Source organism: Trichoderma harzianum, assembly GCF_003025095.1.
Source record: "Trichoderma harzianum CBS 226.95 unplaced genomic scaffold M431scaffold_22, whole genome shotgun sequence".
Classification (NCBI taxonomy): Eukaryota; Fungi; Ascomycota; class Sordariomycetes; order Hypocreales; family Hypocreaceae; genus Trichoderma; species Trichoderma harzianum.
The window spans coordinates 335,383-350,603 of record NW_020209270.1 but is presented as its reverse complement, the minus strand read 5'-3'; the positions used below and the strand labels follow the sequence as shown (position 1 = coordinate 350,603).

General features: G+C 51.3%; 4 protein-coding genes and 1 non-coding gene across 5 annotated transcripts; 2 read left to right on the top strand and 3 right to left on the bottom strand.

The window, feature by feature from the left end:
* Positions 1-672: 672 nt before the first annotated feature.
* M431DRAFT_t192 lies at positions 673-755 on the top strand. Its single transcript has one exon. It is a non-coding gene; the product is annotated as a tRNA-Glu (tRNA).
* Positions 756-3,606: 2,851 nt separating this feature from the next.
* On the top strand, positions 3,607-5,341 carry M431DRAFT_487342 (hypothetical protein; the record flags this gene model as incomplete). The annotated part of the gene is made up of 7 exons (XM_024916466.1): positions 3,607-3,620; positions 3,698-3,741; positions 3,824-3,849; positions 3,948-4,038; positions 4,107-4,358; positions 4,454-4,745; positions 4,828-5,341. The coding sequence occupies 7 exons, from the start codon at positions 3,607-3,609 to the stop codon at positions 5,339-5,341; spliced, it is 1,233 nt and encodes a 410-aa protein (XP_024768577.1).
* A 1,268-nt stretch (positions 5,342-6,609) lies between these two features.
* M431DRAFT_513423 (hypothetical protein) lies at positions 6,610-8,092 on the bottom strand. The gene is made up of 2 exons (XM_024920016.1): positions 7,831-8,092; positions 6,610-7,486 (listed from the first exon to the last, which is right to left on the bottom strand). Exons 1-2 carry the CDS (start codon positions 7,851-7,853, stop codon positions 6,718-6,720), a joined length of 792 nt encoding a protein of 263 aa, XP_024768576.1. The 5' UTR covers positions 7,854-8,092; the 3' UTR covers positions 6,610-6,717.
* A 1,189-nt stretch (positions 8,093-9,281) lies between these two features.
* M431DRAFT_99075 (hypothetical protein) lies at positions 9,282-11,543 on the bottom strand (the record flags this gene model as incomplete). Its single annotated transcript, XM_024925110.1, has 1 exon — positions 9,282-11,543. One exon carries the CDS (start codon positions 11,541-11,543, stop codon positions 9,282-9,284), a length of 2,262 nt encoding a protein of 753 aa, XP_024768575.1.
* Positions 11,544-12,079: 536 nt separating this feature from the next.
* On the bottom strand, positions 12,080-14,621 carry M431DRAFT_513420 (hypothetical protein). Its single transcript, XM_024920015.1, has 3 exons — positions 14,454-14,621; positions 12,551-14,239; positions 12,080-12,463 (listed from the first exon to the last, which is right to left on the bottom strand). Exons 1-3 carry the CDS (start codon positions 14,504-14,506, stop codon positions 12,418-12,420), a joined length of 1,788 nt encoding a protein of 595 aa, XP_024768574.1. The 5' UTR covers positions 14,507-14,621; the 3' UTR covers positions 12,080-12,417.
* Positions 14,622-15,221: the final 600 nt, after the last annotated feature.

Genomic DNA, 15,221 nt, shown 5'->3' with positions numbered 1-15,221 from the left:
ATCAAGACATTGCGACTATGTAGCTGCAGACGACTTCGCTTTTGGGTCGCTTAATGGCCAATTCTTCCTGGCAGCCGTTTTTTTCTCGGCTATCTTTCTTTTGCCTCTTTGCTTTTTTTTCTTTTCTTTTCCCTTTTTCCTCTCCTTTTTTTAATCCCCAGTCTCTTTGTTTTCCAACCTGGAGTTGGAGGTTCTGATACCACATTCTCTAGATTCAAGAGCCAGATTAGTATTTGGCACGAGCCGCTGTGCTCGACTTGGATCACTGGAGAAAGGTTAGATATTCTACGGGATGGCTCTTGAGATGTGACACTGGAAGAAAAGGTATGCCAGGCGAAGGCAACATGGCGTTTTTGGACAAGATGGCCCCAGCCCCGATGTGTAAGGTGAAGTATGTCTGCACATAGATTTCGCTAGCTCTACGGACAGAGGTCTGTTGCACATGTCTTCAATGAACTTATCGAAATGAATGAATGCTGGACCTGTATTTGAGTGAGGGGTGTGATATATATGACTTGTGCAGTGAGTGAGTAGGTGGATGAGAATGCTCTCGTTAGCTTCCCGAGTCATGTTGGCATTTGGTGTCTATGCTCCTTTGACGCAAGTTTTATGAGGACTAATATCATTGCCAGCTTCCAATCAGATGGTTACGGGATTTTCCAGACCAACAAATCCGACGTGGTGTAGTGGCTAGCATACCGCGCTTTCATATTGAGAGTACCGCGGCGATCCGGGTTCGACTCCCGGCGCCGGAATCTTTTTTTGCCTGTTTTGCTTATTTTGCTTCTGATCTGCCGTTTCACTTTGTCTACTAGGTATGTTTATCTTTATACGGCTGTCCTTTAGATCCTCTACCAGTAACACACTTCATGACCATGTAGAAGCGTCGTGACAGGATCTCGGACAGCTAAAACCCGATCGCGTTGCTTTTTCCTGCCGTCCCAAGATCGGACGGAGCTTTACTAACGTCCGGGCTTGACGTGTTTTGCTTCTTGGATGCACCACATACTCGGGGAACGGGGACCAGGGGGGGTTCAATGTTTGCGCGTCCCAGGTCCACTTATCCAGGGGCTCTTGATTTTGTTTCCTCTGTTTTTGCACACACTTTGATCCCAGTTTGACCCTCTCGACCCCCTTGAACCCGGTTTGACCAGGGGGGCCGCCCTAAATGTGAAGCAGAGCGCAGGTCGATCACTTTGTCGGCACTGTGCAGCGTAAAAAAGCTTGGAAGCGGGCTGGGTCCACCGAGTACGTACGATTCAGGGTTGGTGAGGGATGAGATGAGGGAGGCAGCCGTTTTAGTGTGGAGATGGAGAAGAGAGAGAAATAGTCAATGACAGGCATGTTGTAATGGGTAATCATGGAGCTGTAATGAAGGAAAAGAGGATATAAAGCTGGTGACGACCCCCAGATGGCTCAGATGGTCCGTCAATTTCGTGATCCTAGAATTTCATATCATAAAGTAATAGCCAAGTGTCCTCGTGGGAATGAATACTGTAGATTTGTTGGGGGGGATTGCATTGAGGCGCAGCATGTTCGTGTCTAAGACGGCCGTCTACCGGTCTCGTGATAGAGTCGAATCACACGGCGGGTGATGGGCTTAAAGCAGCAGCGCTAGCAATGTTCACGAATACGGAGTACCTGGTATTAAATAGTGAAAGATAAGAGAAGATTAAAGAGAGAGAAAAAGAGGACCGTCACTAGTATTTCGAGGGATTGCAGTCTGTTCCTTGCTTTGTACCTATTAATTGATGACATAGTTCCATCTACGGCTAATGCTACCCTGTGACGAGCTGGCCAATGACGTCTTAGGGAATCGACTTGTAATGAATGCTATTGATCGCGTCCATCCCGGCAGAAATGCGTGATGAGATTGAACCCCATGCGCTGTTTAAGTGCTTTTGGGTGGCTCCGCCCATTGGAATTTTTTCTGTTTTTGTTTTTCGCGCCGCCTTCCATGTCTCGAACCACATCAGTTGGCATTGAGAATATGCTACACGAAGTGTATGGGGGAAGGGGGTTCAGGATTTTGTTTGTGCTTGATGCTTACTTGCATTTACCGCAAGTCAGTATATGCGAGTAATACCAGCAGTGATATTACGTTAGCACTATGAACAGAATATTGAGAGCCTAGAGGAAACACGAGGAGACCCGGCATCATCTTCTCCATCATCAGCTAGGCAACTTGCAGTTTTATTATGTTATCAATATTATGATACTATAGATGACGCGGAGGAAGCAATGTCAAGATCTCCAGCCTTGCCGAAATGAATAGCAGCTGATGCCCAGATGAAACAAACCAAACACGATAAAGGCTGAAGCTGCGTCTTGCTCTGCTGGTGCTTTGCATGGGGCCGGGAATTGGGATCAATTGCGACTGGGGGGTTGGGCAAAAGGGCTTCCCTCCATCTCCATCCCTTGATTGAATGCAGTCAATGTGCTTTGGTAAATTGGCTGCTTTCTTTGTACACTATACTTATGATAGCATGCAGCCTTGTGCCAAAACAGAGTATCGTCTACCAGCACAATGCAAGGGTTCCAATGTTCTTTTTATAGGGTCCTTGGTTTAGGTGCTGTAAGAAATCAGTGCAGTCACAAATGGCCGCTAGCCCCTCAGGTACCCGTCTGGTCCCTCATTCCCTCCAGCTTAGCGCTCAACTGTGCTTCCAGGGCCTTGCGCCTCTTGTCGTGGCCCGCTGATACCGATGCCCGCGCCCTGGACACGCACTGCCAGAGGCCCAGAGGCCCAGAAAGACGCTGGTGAGACACGCAACTGATTGATCCATTGAGGTCACTGATCTCATTCCCAGAGGTTCGCCTCCCCCCCTCCACTCCCCAAAAAGTGCCACCCACTATTACAACCGACGCCTAAACCGAGTCCCAACTTTCAATCCAATCCATTCGATCCCATCCAGCCACAAGCCACCACAAAATACATCCGCGATCGTTCCTTTTTTTCCCTTCTTCTCTCCTTCACTGTGCAAAATCCTCATCGCCAGGCCTCTTTCCTGCCCTCTCTCTTCCTCTTCCTCTTCCCTCTCCTTTCACGGCTCGGCGTTGCATCTGTGCTGCGTTTGCATCTTGCAATTTTCTTTTGCCTTGTAACGAATTGGACGACGAGCAACAGCATCTGGTGTGACTTGGGGAAACAGGCCACGGCACGACTGCTAGCACCTTTTGTCGCCCTCCCTTTCTCTCCCTTGCAGACAAAAAAAAGAACGAAAAAAATATCACGACGATCCAAACGACGACAGGAGCCTCGCTCTTTTTATTTCTTTGATGGGCCTGATCTGATCTGATCTCATCTGACGACGCTTCTCTTACTCTTACGCTCAGCATTTCGACCTTTCGGCTCCCCCGCCTTCGAGTCGCCGCGAATCCCCAACTGCAGCATCTTCTTTTTTTCCTCGTTCAATTTCTTTCGACACCACGCATTCGCTACTACGATCCCGCCCTTGCGCACGCACGCTCATTTTGTCCCATTCGCGACTCTTCCCTTTTTCCAGGGAGCGCTGAGGAAGACTCGATCGACACAACACACCTTTGCATTTGCATTTGCTCTGCCTCTGTCGCCGGTTTGCGCGCGCCAGAAACCACTCGCTCAGCATGATTGAAGACAAGTGCGTTTGCATCCAGAAGAGGCCTCTTTTTGGACCAACAGAACGTCGTCCCGCTGACCTTTTTGCCCTTGCTCTAGATATATCGGCCTGGCGTTGGCCATGTCATCAGCCTTGGCCATTGGTATGTCCAGTCCTTGCCCACCACCTCTCTCTGACTCCTTCACTTTTGCAGCGTGTTCATACTGACTCTTGGATCTCTTCAGGCACCAGTTTCGTCATCACCAAAAAGGTCAGACTCCTGCGGCGACCACGGCGGTTCTCGGCAACATGCGATGCTCAGCCGGCTCAACCGAAAACTGGAACCTGCTCTGCTGACGCTTTGCACAGGGATTATTACAAGCCGAAGAACGACACGGATTCGAAGGCGACGGATTTGTATATCTGAGAAGCCCCTTGTGGTGGGCTGGTATCGCAACCCGTGAGCATTTGACACCCATCCCCGGCGCTATTCACGCACGCGTGTTAACCTCTTCCTCCTCTTTCTAGTTGGTGTCGGAGAAATCTGCAACTTTGCCGCCTACGCATTCGCCCCGGCCATCCTCGTCACTCCTCTCGGTGCTCTCAGTGTCCTGATTGGCGCCGTCTTGGGATCATACTTTTTGGATGAAGAGCTCGGCACGTTGGGCAAGTTGGGCAGTGCCATTTGCCTCATCGGTGCCGTCGTCATTGTTCTGCACGCCCCTCCGGACGAGGACATCCAGACGATCGATCAGATTCTGCACTATGCCATCCAGCCAGGTACGAACGATGCCGATTCTCCCTTGCTCTTGCTTTTGTCTTTGGGACATTTTGAGCTCCCAGATGTTGTTGTCCAGAAAACTAATGATGACCAGGCTTCCTCTTGTACGCCTTTGCCGTCGTGGCCTTTGCAGTCTTTATGATTTACCGAATCGCACCCGTATACGGCAAACGCAACGCCCTCATCTACCTTTCCATTTGCTCGACCGTTGGCTCCATCTCCGTCATGTCCGTCAAGGCGTTTGGAATCGCCCTCAAGCTCACCTTTGCCGGTCACAACCAATTCACGCATCCTTCGACCTACGTCTTCATGATCCTCACGGCAGTTTGCATTCTGACCCAGATGAACTACTTCAACAAGGCATTGGCATCATTCCCGACCAACATGTGAGTTTTAGCTTGGTGGACACCAGCCTCGTCTGAATTCTTCTACTTTGTTAGTCGCCAATACTGATTGACGATTTCCCAGTGTGAACCCGCTCTACTACGTCACATTCACCACCGCGACTCTCTGCGCTTCCTTCATCCTCTTCAGCGGCTTCAACACCACCGATCCCGTCAACACGCTCTCGTTGCTCTGCGGCTTCCTCATTACCTTTACCGGCGTATACCTGTTGAATCTTTCTCGAGGAGACCCTCACGGCCAGAGGCTAGTTGCGTCACGCGGTGACTTTGACGCTGCTGGAACAGATATGATCTCTGGCTTCCAGACTCGCCGCAGCATGCAGTCCCGAAGGAGCGAAAACACCTCGAGGCACAGTCTCAGCAGCTTTCACGGCGACAGGCAGGGCCTGATCCGGGCCTATGACGAGGAAGAGGCTGCGGGATTCGGCCTCACCGACCTCGCCGATAGCGATGACGAGGGCCGTCGCCCTAACGGTGCAAACGGCTCCAATGGCTCGGCCAACGGCTCGGCCAACGGCAAGAAGCAGTATACTAGCAACGACATTGAGCTCGAGTCCCGAAAGCACTCCGACAGGTAGTAGGAAATTCACTCGACCAGTTTTCTTTTCTTTCTTTTTACAATTATCGAACTACATGAGAGAGGTCAACGTATGATGGATATACCCGCAAACCATTGCCATACATCTCTTGTGAGATAAACCAAATCAGTCGGCCAGAGAATGGTCAACCAAATCTGTATATTTGCCATGCAATGCCATTTCTGAAAAAAAAGGGGGAGGAGCTATCTTTCCATAGCGCAAGGGGGGAAGGTTTCCAGCTGCGTATGCAGGTCTCAGCTACTGCAAGCCGCTATAACGTCCGACAGAAAGAGATGGAGAGTCTAGGCCCAGGTGGCCTAGGAGGTCTTGTTTCTCAAAGATCTTGCTTCTCTGTCTCCTCTTCGCTTCTTTTTCCTATCTTACCCTCCTGGCTGTCCAAGTTTCCTGTCATCGTTTACAATGGGAGCAAATCTGCCGCGGCTGCGGCTCTACATGAAAGGAGGTGGGGTTCCGGAATCTACTGTCTTTTTTTAACCATTTGCTTTTCTTTTTTCCTTTTCTTGGTGGGGGGAGAGGCGTTTGTGTGTGTGTACGTGTCTCTGTGGGATAACTTGCTTTTATTTTTACGGTAAACATGACTGATCGGAAAGGAAACTGGATTTGAAAGCATGCTCCTGTTGTACGATATATATATTTTTTCTTGGGTTGGTTTGCATTTCTGGTGGCAAAGGTAGAAAGAAAGAAAGCGAGAGAGAGAACGAAGAGAAGAATCAAGAACTGGGTCTTTGGAAATGAAAAAGAGAGAGTGAGAGAGAGGCGGGTATTGCTTTTTTCTTTGTGTTGACACGATGTGTTATATATACCACAGGCTGTTGAATGGCCTATAACAACGAACGGCCACTTTCCTTTTTACTATTATTCTTATATTCCCCTTTTCTTATCCTGTTGATTGTAAATTTAGTACTACTTACCTTGTATTACACTTTGTCTGGCTTATAGCTGGATATTATATGTTTATATATATACCATACCATATCATGCAGCACGGCAGGCAGTAGCACTCTTGTGGGCAACGAATGGGGGAGTTTGGCCATGAAGTTATTTTTATATCATAAGATTCTCGTAAGTCTCACTTTTTTTTGTCTTCACGGCTTAAGAATGTCTACCAATGCCATGTTTTTTGAAAAAAAGGAAAAACAAGACGAAACCTTTTTCCATGCCCTTTAGCAGATGCAAATGATCAATTGACGCCTTAAGTTTGACCGCCATCCCTTTGCCCTGTGGCTTGATATATCATCCTCTCGCGACCCACAAAACGTTTGTTCCTTTGCTTTAGGTTCTTTTCCTCCCATTTGCAAATAACACACACACAAAGACCCTTTTTCCCTTCACCATTCACCACCGGCGGAAGCATCCTACTGCTCCTCAGCGGCGGGCTGGGCCTCCTCAACGGCACCCTCCTGCTCGGCGACTCGCACGTCCTGGCTGCCCTGGGCGGCCTGGGCGGCCTTGGCGCCGTAGTCCTGGCTGACGGGCTGGAGAACAGCCTGCTCCTCCTTGGGCTCGATGATGGTGACGGCGTCAGGGAGCGACTTCTGGGGGCCGGCCTTGCCCTCGGGGTCGGAGCCGCGCATGATCTTGACCTTGATACCCAAGACACCCTGTCGGAGCAGGACGTGGCGGGTGGCGCTGTCGATGAAGTCCTTTGCGGGCTGACCAGAGTGGATCATGAAGCCGTCGGTGAACTTCATGGACTTGGCACGAGCAGCACGGAGCTTTCCAGACACAACGACCTCGCAGCCCTTGGCGCCAGACTCCATGATGAAGCGCAGGACACCATAGCAGGCACGACGAACGGCAAGACCGTTGAGCAGCTTGTAGCGCAGGGACTCGCACTGGGCGACGGCGGAGAGACCGCGGTTCTGGACCTTGGCGGCGTACAGGGAGACGGAGTTCTCGGGGAACTTGAAGCGCTTCTGGATCAGGGAGGTGAGCTCGCGGATGCGGCGGCCCTGCTCGCCGAGGACCTCCTGGGTGTGGGTGGCGCGGACGATGATGTCGGTGACGGTGGGGGTGACGCGGACCTCGACGCCGGAGTAGCCCTCCTCAGCGAGCTCGCGCTGGAAGAACTCGTTCAGCTCGGCGTAGAAGACACCGTCGGCGACGAACTTTCTCCGCTTGGAGCTGTAGAAAGAGAAGAATGTTAGCGGATATGGTCTGGTATTATATGCAAATGGTGGTAGCAGCAAGGGGGTTTGTGATGCTGGTGGTGGTGATGGTGGTGACAATCCTCCCCAATATCGCAACGATTCTTTGACTTCTTCGATGTTGATTGATCCCCTCAATGGATCAATGCCTTGTCCATTTCCCTTCCTTCTCTTGTTCCACATTCTTCTCCCATCTCTTCAACTCTTCTCTGACGATGCCATCATCACCACCAAACCACCAACCACCACCAAGAAAAAAACGACGTATGCTTGCTTGTGTATATCGATATAAAGAACGACGAGGGGCAATTCTGCACTCACATCTGAGCACCAGGGTGGGACATTTTGACTGGTAGGGATTCGAAAGTCTGTTGTGTGTTGACTTTGAAACTGGTGATTTCGTCTGGCCGTGCAAAAAGGGAACAAAGTTCGCGATCTCTTGGGAGGGAGGGTTTGGCGGGCTGGGGCTGGCTTGATTCAACACACACAACACTCACAAAATTCGCTGGCTTTGGCGTACCCGCAGGGCAATTTTCGCCTTTTTTGTGTGGGTTGAGCCCTAACCGGGACGAAGTGGGTGCCTCTCTGGGAGCCGAAAAAAAAGAAGTGGAATTTGAATGCGGTACGTACCTGGATCCGCTAATCTGGCATGTACCTTGTACAAAGTAGCACAGCCGGAGAATCAGTTTTGGCGAACTGCCGGCTCTGGGCATTTGATAGCAGCCAGCAGCATTAACCTGAAGACTTGAGGTTCCCAAGTTGGATATCTATCACCCTGTGATCTAAAGTTCACAGTGATAAAAAGCAGATAAAAGAACAGAAAACGTAGCAATGATGACAATTATCAAAATAATGCAGCGATAAAAGAAGATGGAAGAAGGGGGATCAATGGCAGCTGGGCTTATAAAAGCCAGCGATGTTAGCAGGTATCTACATGAAGAACCAAGCATACTGTAAGCGCCACTAAGATGGTCCGTAATGAATGGAAAGAGAGCAAAGCCCAACACAACCTCACCAGAGACGTTCAAGAAAAGTCTCAATTCAGATCATCGTTATTTCCATAATTCTCATTTCAAAACACGCTATAAACATTCCCAAAACGCACCACACAGTCGCTGAGACTGCTCTCTACAATCTACTCTGACATGTCTGTTTTACACGCTGCCAAGCACTCCATGTTTTTGCCCCTTTTGAAGCAACGCAGCCATACTCACAACACTCCAATTGCCCAACCAAGAGTGAAATGATCAAGTCGCTGATGGAGCAGTGCTATCCAGGGAGCCACTTGTTTAATTAGTTTAAAGTCTGTCATCCCCATATCATATCCCGCTGGTACTTTTAGCTAGCCAGAAAATATGCCCAGTTCTTGCCAGAACTCATCTTCTATCCGCCTCTGTATGACTTCGTTTCTTTTTGTAGGTAGCCAAAATCTGGCTTTGGCAATAGGAGCGTGTTAAAAGACGACAAGAAAAGAGGAGAAAAACGTCATGATTATCATATCTATCGTCTGGGTTCATTGTAGCCACACCAATCTCATCCTACACGGCCATCTTCAATGTCATCATCATTCACAACCTTTGAAAAAAGGGGATGCCACGCGTCTTGCGTCTGGTTGGTTTGTATTCGAACTCTGAGTCGGATGATGACTCGGATCTGGGATCAACTTCAATCATCGTCATCTCCGACATAGTACGCGGTCGGACGTAGCGGCGGGTGTTTTGTGTCTCCGTGATCAAATAAGGCGCCGGGCCTTGGTCTGGAAACATGACCTCCTATGTCATCTCTCGCATCTCTTGATCGCGAGAAATGGGCGGCGTCGAGTCCTGCGCAACGGGCTCGGCAGCAGGCTCAGCTGGGCGGCCAAAGTTGGACATTACGGCCTTGCTTATGTTCAGCCCGGCGATGCCATCGCGTAGGGCGGCAAATGCGCTCATCCCGTCCGCGGATACGCTGTGCTGCAGAGCGGTCTGTCTATCCTCGGGCGTTAGGATGGTGTGTGCAGTTTCCACCGCTGTGAGAGCCGATTGACTTGTGGAGAGGCTGGGCGGCCTTGGGCTCGGGGCTGACGAGTCCGGGGCCTCTTCGACGCGGGCAACGCTGGGGTAGTTGAGGCTCGAGACGGCGGCCTGCCTGTCGCTTTCCGCAATAGCGGCGGCGTTGAGGGCTCCATTCATTTCGTCCTCGGTCCTGCCAAACAGCTGATGCCACCATCGAATCTCTTCAAGACGCGGCAGAATGATGCGCTCTTTCCCCTTGATGTGGTCATCAATTGTCGGGTCGTAGTCTGGGTTGGTGAATTCAGCTCTCCGGCAGAGGAAGTAGTCCCACACGGAAGACGTCTTTTCCGCTACGCCAGCATCTTTTCTCTGCTTCTCTGAATTGTACAAGAAGGTTCCATATTGACACGAGTACGAGTGGTATAGTAGGCGTCGAAGGAAGCGTTCGTTGAACTCGAAGCGGGTCTTGTTCTGCCGCAGCAGCTGGTACATGCAGTCGAGGAACTGGTGGAACACTGGACTAATCATCTTGGGCGAGGTGGCTTCCTCATCCACCACTTGACCGCTGGCACCCTCACCCATAGTGGCGAGATCGGCGGCATCTTCCTTATTTGAGGTAAAGAATCGTTTAGCACCACTAATGACGTTTTGGAAGGCGTCAGTCCGGCCATCGTTCTCTCCGGGTTGGACCTTGAGACCAGCGAATGCGTCTTTCTGAATGGTAAACCAATCCTCTGAATTAAGATGGCCTGAGCGTAACCTAAACATGTAGCCAAAGGACAGCCAATCTTTCTCTATGAGGACGATGAAGCCGTCAATGGTACGATAATAGGGGTCCAGCATGATTTGGGACAAGGCACTCAGTTGGCTGGTACGGTCCCAGCCGTCTGAGCAGTGGATCAAGACGTGCGAGTGTCTGATACCAACCTGGCGAGCAATGAGGGCTGACCCGTCGAGGATATCGTGAATGTGTCTCAGCCAGTTGCTCTGATGTAGAAGCTCGCGGTTGGGAGGCAAGGGGGACAGGTCGGCATCCTTTAGCGCCTCCACTACTTTGAGCAAAGAATTGCGCATGATGTGAATATTGTCAATGTTGAGGAAGATTTTTTGTGCGAATTTATACTTGTCCATAGGTTCCGAGCCCATCCCCTGTACCTGATTCATAATGGCATTGATTGTGGGACGGGCGTCGACGATCAGATTGTTCTGCTGAGCGCCATAGATGAGCCGCTTGCCAGTCTTGTCGTCATAGAGGGCAGCGGATTTCGAGATGAGTTCGTCCTCGTATCGTTCGGTTTCCGTCAGCTGCGTCTCCAGCATAACGGTACTAGTGGATACCTCTGCCTGGCTAGACATTGGAGACGAGTCTTCTGAACCTCCATTGCCTACCGAGGCTGAGAAGGAAGCAGCGACGAGCTTCTCGTCTTGAACATTGGTTCTCCTGGTAATGCCTGCCAGGGGCTGAGAGCTTCTTGTAATGGTACAGTTATTAATGGGGTGGATGTATGAGAGGGCGGGTATCCGGTTCCTCGAGCGAAATTCCTTTGCGTACTTGAGGACATTATCAGAAATCTTGGAGGGCACGACGAGGACGGCCGGGTAGGTATCGCAAAAGCTATAGTCCTGATTGATGTTGGTGATCCTCCAGCCTTTGTCGGGGAGCTTTTCACTGATGCCCTGTCGGCGAAACTCTGCTCTTGGGTCATAGAGATTCCAGCCGTTGACCTCCTTCTCCATCTTGGACGGCTTGTGGCTAAAGGCAAAGAGGTTCTGTACGGTGCCAAGCTTGCAAGTCCGGCACTTGATGTGGTCATAGGCCTCTCTCGCAACCTCGGTGGAGGTGAAGTTGAAGGCAATAAAGGTAAAGTCTCGGCATTGGATGCGTATCGACGGGGCTTGGCGGGAAGACGGAGGGGTCGGCCGGAAGGTGCAGTGGGAGAGCATTGGATACGTGATCCATCGTTCGCGTTTCTTTGGCGGAGGTGCCGGTTCTTGGCCTTGGTGCTCTGGCGGCTCGATGGTTGCGCTGAAGACCATGTGGAAGTCAGTCAACGTCAGCGTGCCCGTGGCCGTCTGGCCGCCGTTGATGCCCTGGACGCGCTCGATGATCTGAAAAGAGCCATGGTCAGTGACCTGCGAACATGCGAAACTTGGGACTTGATGCTTGTAATCTGCTTGTGATCTGTCTTGAAGAGAACAAGCCAAACCAGCCCCCGAAACTGTGAGAGATATCGCACCTTTTTGGCCTCCATGATGAGCGCAGGGCACAGGCACAGCGGCTGTGATGTGAGGAGAGAAGCGTCGTCAGAGCTCCAAAAAGCGGCATCACCATGGAGAACCTTGGAAGTCGAGCCTCAGCAGGGCCAGCGCTGGCGGGGCACCTGCCCGGGGAGTGGGGTTATGCTGGGAGAGCCCCAAAAGACGTCAGGCGCGGTGGCCATAGCACCTTAAATAGGTACATGTAGGCACCTGTACAGGCTGTACAGGCTGTACTACGGAGTACAGTGACATGGAACCTTGAACCTTGAATGAGAGGAGTGGCTGCAACGGCTACCCTACAAAGATATCAATGGATCTGATTATTCGCCTTAACCTTTGTTTTCACCCCTTTTTCCTTTGTTCTTTCACAAAATAACCGTTGAGCTGCTAGGCAGCCATCCTTTGATGCTACAGTCTACTTCCCTTACACCTTTGTGAGATAGTCCTTGGCCTATACCGTTGTAAAATACTAAGCAGCGAATGAAGTTGTTACACATACAAAGATTTTTGTTGGATGAACAAAAGACACCAGCTATGTGTTTTGGAAAAGATTTCTACTGCTTTTTTAACTACCAGATCTACTGTATTTCTCTTTTTCAAAATTTCTTCCTTTCTTGCTCATGAGGTCTGTGGCTCTAGCAAAGCATGCAGATTATAGGAAAACCTCTAGGTTAATCTCCAAAGTACTGACGGGGAATCTATAAAGGGGAAAAATAAATAGTTAGCATCATAAACTCTTTTCATTTGTCGAAAAAGGTAAAGGTAAGAGTATAGACAAAACGTACCTTAGATCAAACTTTTCTAGCACAGTGGGGTGCAAAATGCCAAACTCGCCGATGCGCTGCTCCTTGCCGCCCAATCTGAGATAAACGGCGGCGGCGTGGCCGTGGAAGAAGGTGTCTTCGTTGAGCTCCTCGATCCAGTAGCCGTCGGGCTTGACGCCATCGCTGCCGGCAACAAAGTTGGTGCGCAGCATGAGCATGAGACGATCCAGCAGGCCGTGCACGACCTCGAAACCACTCGACTTGCCACACCAGGCGGCGGCAAAGTGGCGCTCGTTGCGAGCTCTGCGCTCCGACTTCTCGTCCTTGAAGACGACGTCGGCGGCCTCAAAGATCTTGATGGGCAAGCTGTGGCTCTTGTTCTCGCGGATCGTCTTGATCAAGCCGGGCAGCAGGGAAGTCCGCACGACCTGGTACTCCAGCGTCTTGGGGTTGGCGAGCTTGACAACCGTCTTGCCGTCATCCTTGCGGTTGAGCCAGCCAAAGTTCTCGTCATAGCTGCACAGGGTCAGGGGCATGACCTCGCTCCAGCCGGCCATGGCAGCCTCGATGCGCACAATGTCGCTCAGCTTGTTGATGGGCAGAGGGGCGGCCACGGTGGCGCTGTTGTTGGGAGAGCTGCGAGGAAGCCTGTTGAAGCCGTAGCAGACGGCCACGTCCTCCATGATGTCGGCCTGGTGCAGGACATCGGCACGGGTGGGGGGGATGGCCACCTCCAGCAGGTTGGGGTCCTTGTCTGAAGGGCGGGCGACATAAGCCATCTTGGCGAGAAGCTTGCAGAGGCTCTCACGGGACTCGTTGAGGCCGGTGCAGCTGTTGAGGTAGTCGACTTCGGCGTGAGTGACGCGGGGGCGGAGATGGGGGGTGACGCGGGTCTGGTTGTTGTGGTCCGAGATGATCTTGACGGGCTCAACGGTGAAGGGCTCGGCGCAGTACTCGGAGAACATGGTCACCATCATGTCGGTGACAATATCCAGCTTGGTGATGTCGGTGGCAGTGATTTCGATGAAGACGTTGGTGGTGTTGAGGGTGATCTTGGAGTGGTCGCCGTTGATGATGGGGGGCAGCGAGCAGATGACTCGGTTGGAGTCGAGAATCAGGGGGTATACGGGGGCATCGCGGATGATGTGCAGGTAGCGGCCCAGGTGTCGGTCGTTTTCGTAAAAAGTCATGAGCGTCTCGCCAGTCAGCTCTTGTGTCTGGTTGAGAGGGACAAACTTGAAGTCCTGGGGCGGCAGGGCCTCGTATGTGAAGGGGCCCTTGATGGTGTCGAGGTCGTGGGTTCCAATGGACACCAGTGTCCGCTGGCGGGCGAGATTCTGGTGCAGCTTGTCCTGGAGGGCGATGAAGGACTCGTATCGGTCCTTGGTGAACTTGATGTTGCGCAGGATGGCGCCGGACACGTAGGGCCTGACCTTTGATGTCTCGGGAGAGACGGTGATGGTCTGCAGGATGCCGTCCTTGGGCTCTACCACTCTGTAGTTGGGAGGCTTGGTGCGGCCGAGGAAGATGTTGAGGTTGAGGGCAATACCCTCGAAGCAGAGCATGTCATAGCGGTTGGCGGGAATCTCAATCTTGAGCTGAGGGGGTTCCTGCTCGCCATTGACAATGGGCCGTTCCTCGTCTTCGGTGTCTTCGTCGAGCTCGATGCCGAATTCGAAGCAGAGGTCCTCAAACTCGGCCGTGGTGAATCTAGAATTGCAAGTGATTAGACGTGTGCTATAAGATGTACAGGATATACTACTGCATTAGGGGGTATGCAGCGTATATTGTGTGTATATAACAAAGTAGCCTCTGTATGGTATCGTAGGCTGTAGAGACGTGGATGGACAGATGGATGGAGGGGGTGGGAGATGGCTTTCGCATTCGCATTCACAGACGCAAATGCCCAGTTGAAGAGACGTACTTGCGGCCGAGAGCCTCGTAGAGCTTGTACTTGTCGACGGAAATGGTCGGCATCGTGAGGACGAGATTTGATGGTTTGGGATGCCGGATTGGCGAGTCGTGCAAATTGTCGTCGCTTTGAGTCACAGGAATTTTTGGAGGGACGATGGCGGGGTGATTTGATATTGAAGGTGATAGCGGAATGATGCAGAGGGACTTGGCTCGGGGTGGAAAGCGCTGAGGACAGCCAGGTACCTCGCTAACTCGCAGCACAAGTAGCGCTTTCGCAGGTCCTGAAATCGGCGGGGTGACGGAACATCGATGCTCCCTTTTCCATTCATCTCACTTTTTCGCAGCCGCATGTACGTACAGGTACCTCTAGCAGCAACCCGTTCTACCAAGGCACGATCCCCGCCTCTCCACGTATCAGTGGCAATTGATGCTAACAAATAGGGCTAGGACACAGGTGAGGGGAATGAGGAGGGGCTGAAGGCAGAGAAATCGGCTGCATCAGCTGTTGTTTGAAGCTTGCTGTCATTGTACAGCAGCCTTTGAAGTTTATCACTTTGGTGCCTCAGCCGGACAATCTATATGCCTGTCCTTTGTAGCATGATGATGTATTCAATCCATCTCTACCAGGGTACCTATGCGAGACTGGTGTAACGTTGAGCAGCACCTTGAGTCCTGATTTCACGTTTTTATAGCACCTGAGAGCTGTTATTATATAGTTGAATCCATATCAAACCATACTGCACCCTGTATTTCGCTTCGACATTCATCTGCCAACAGG

What these genes read in the sequence shown, in the direction of transcription:
- M431DRAFT_513423 (XM_024920016.1), bottom strand. Translation starts at nt 7,853, where the DNA reads ATGTCCCACCCTGGTGCTCAGAT. An exon ending in TCCCACCCTGGTGCTCAGAT is followed by an intron (nt 7,487 to 7,830) that starts GTGAGTGCAGAA and finishes CTCTTTCTACAG; the next exon opens with CTCCAAGCGGAGAAAGTTCG.
- M431DRAFT_513420 (XM_024920015.1), bottom strand. Translation starts at nt 14,506, where the DNA reads ATGCCGACCATTTCCGTCGACAAGTACAAGCTCTACGAGGCTCTCGGC. An exon ending in TACGAGGCTCTCGGCCGCAA is followed by an intron (nt 14,240 to 14,453) that starts GTACGTCTCTTC and finishes TTGCAATTCTAG; the next exon opens with ATTCACCACGGCCGAGTTTG. An exon ending in CTAGAAAAGTTTGATCTAAG is followed by an intron (nt 12,464 to 12,550) that starts GTACGTTTTGTC and finishes TCCCCTTTATAG; the next exon opens with ATTCCCCGTCAGTACTTTGG.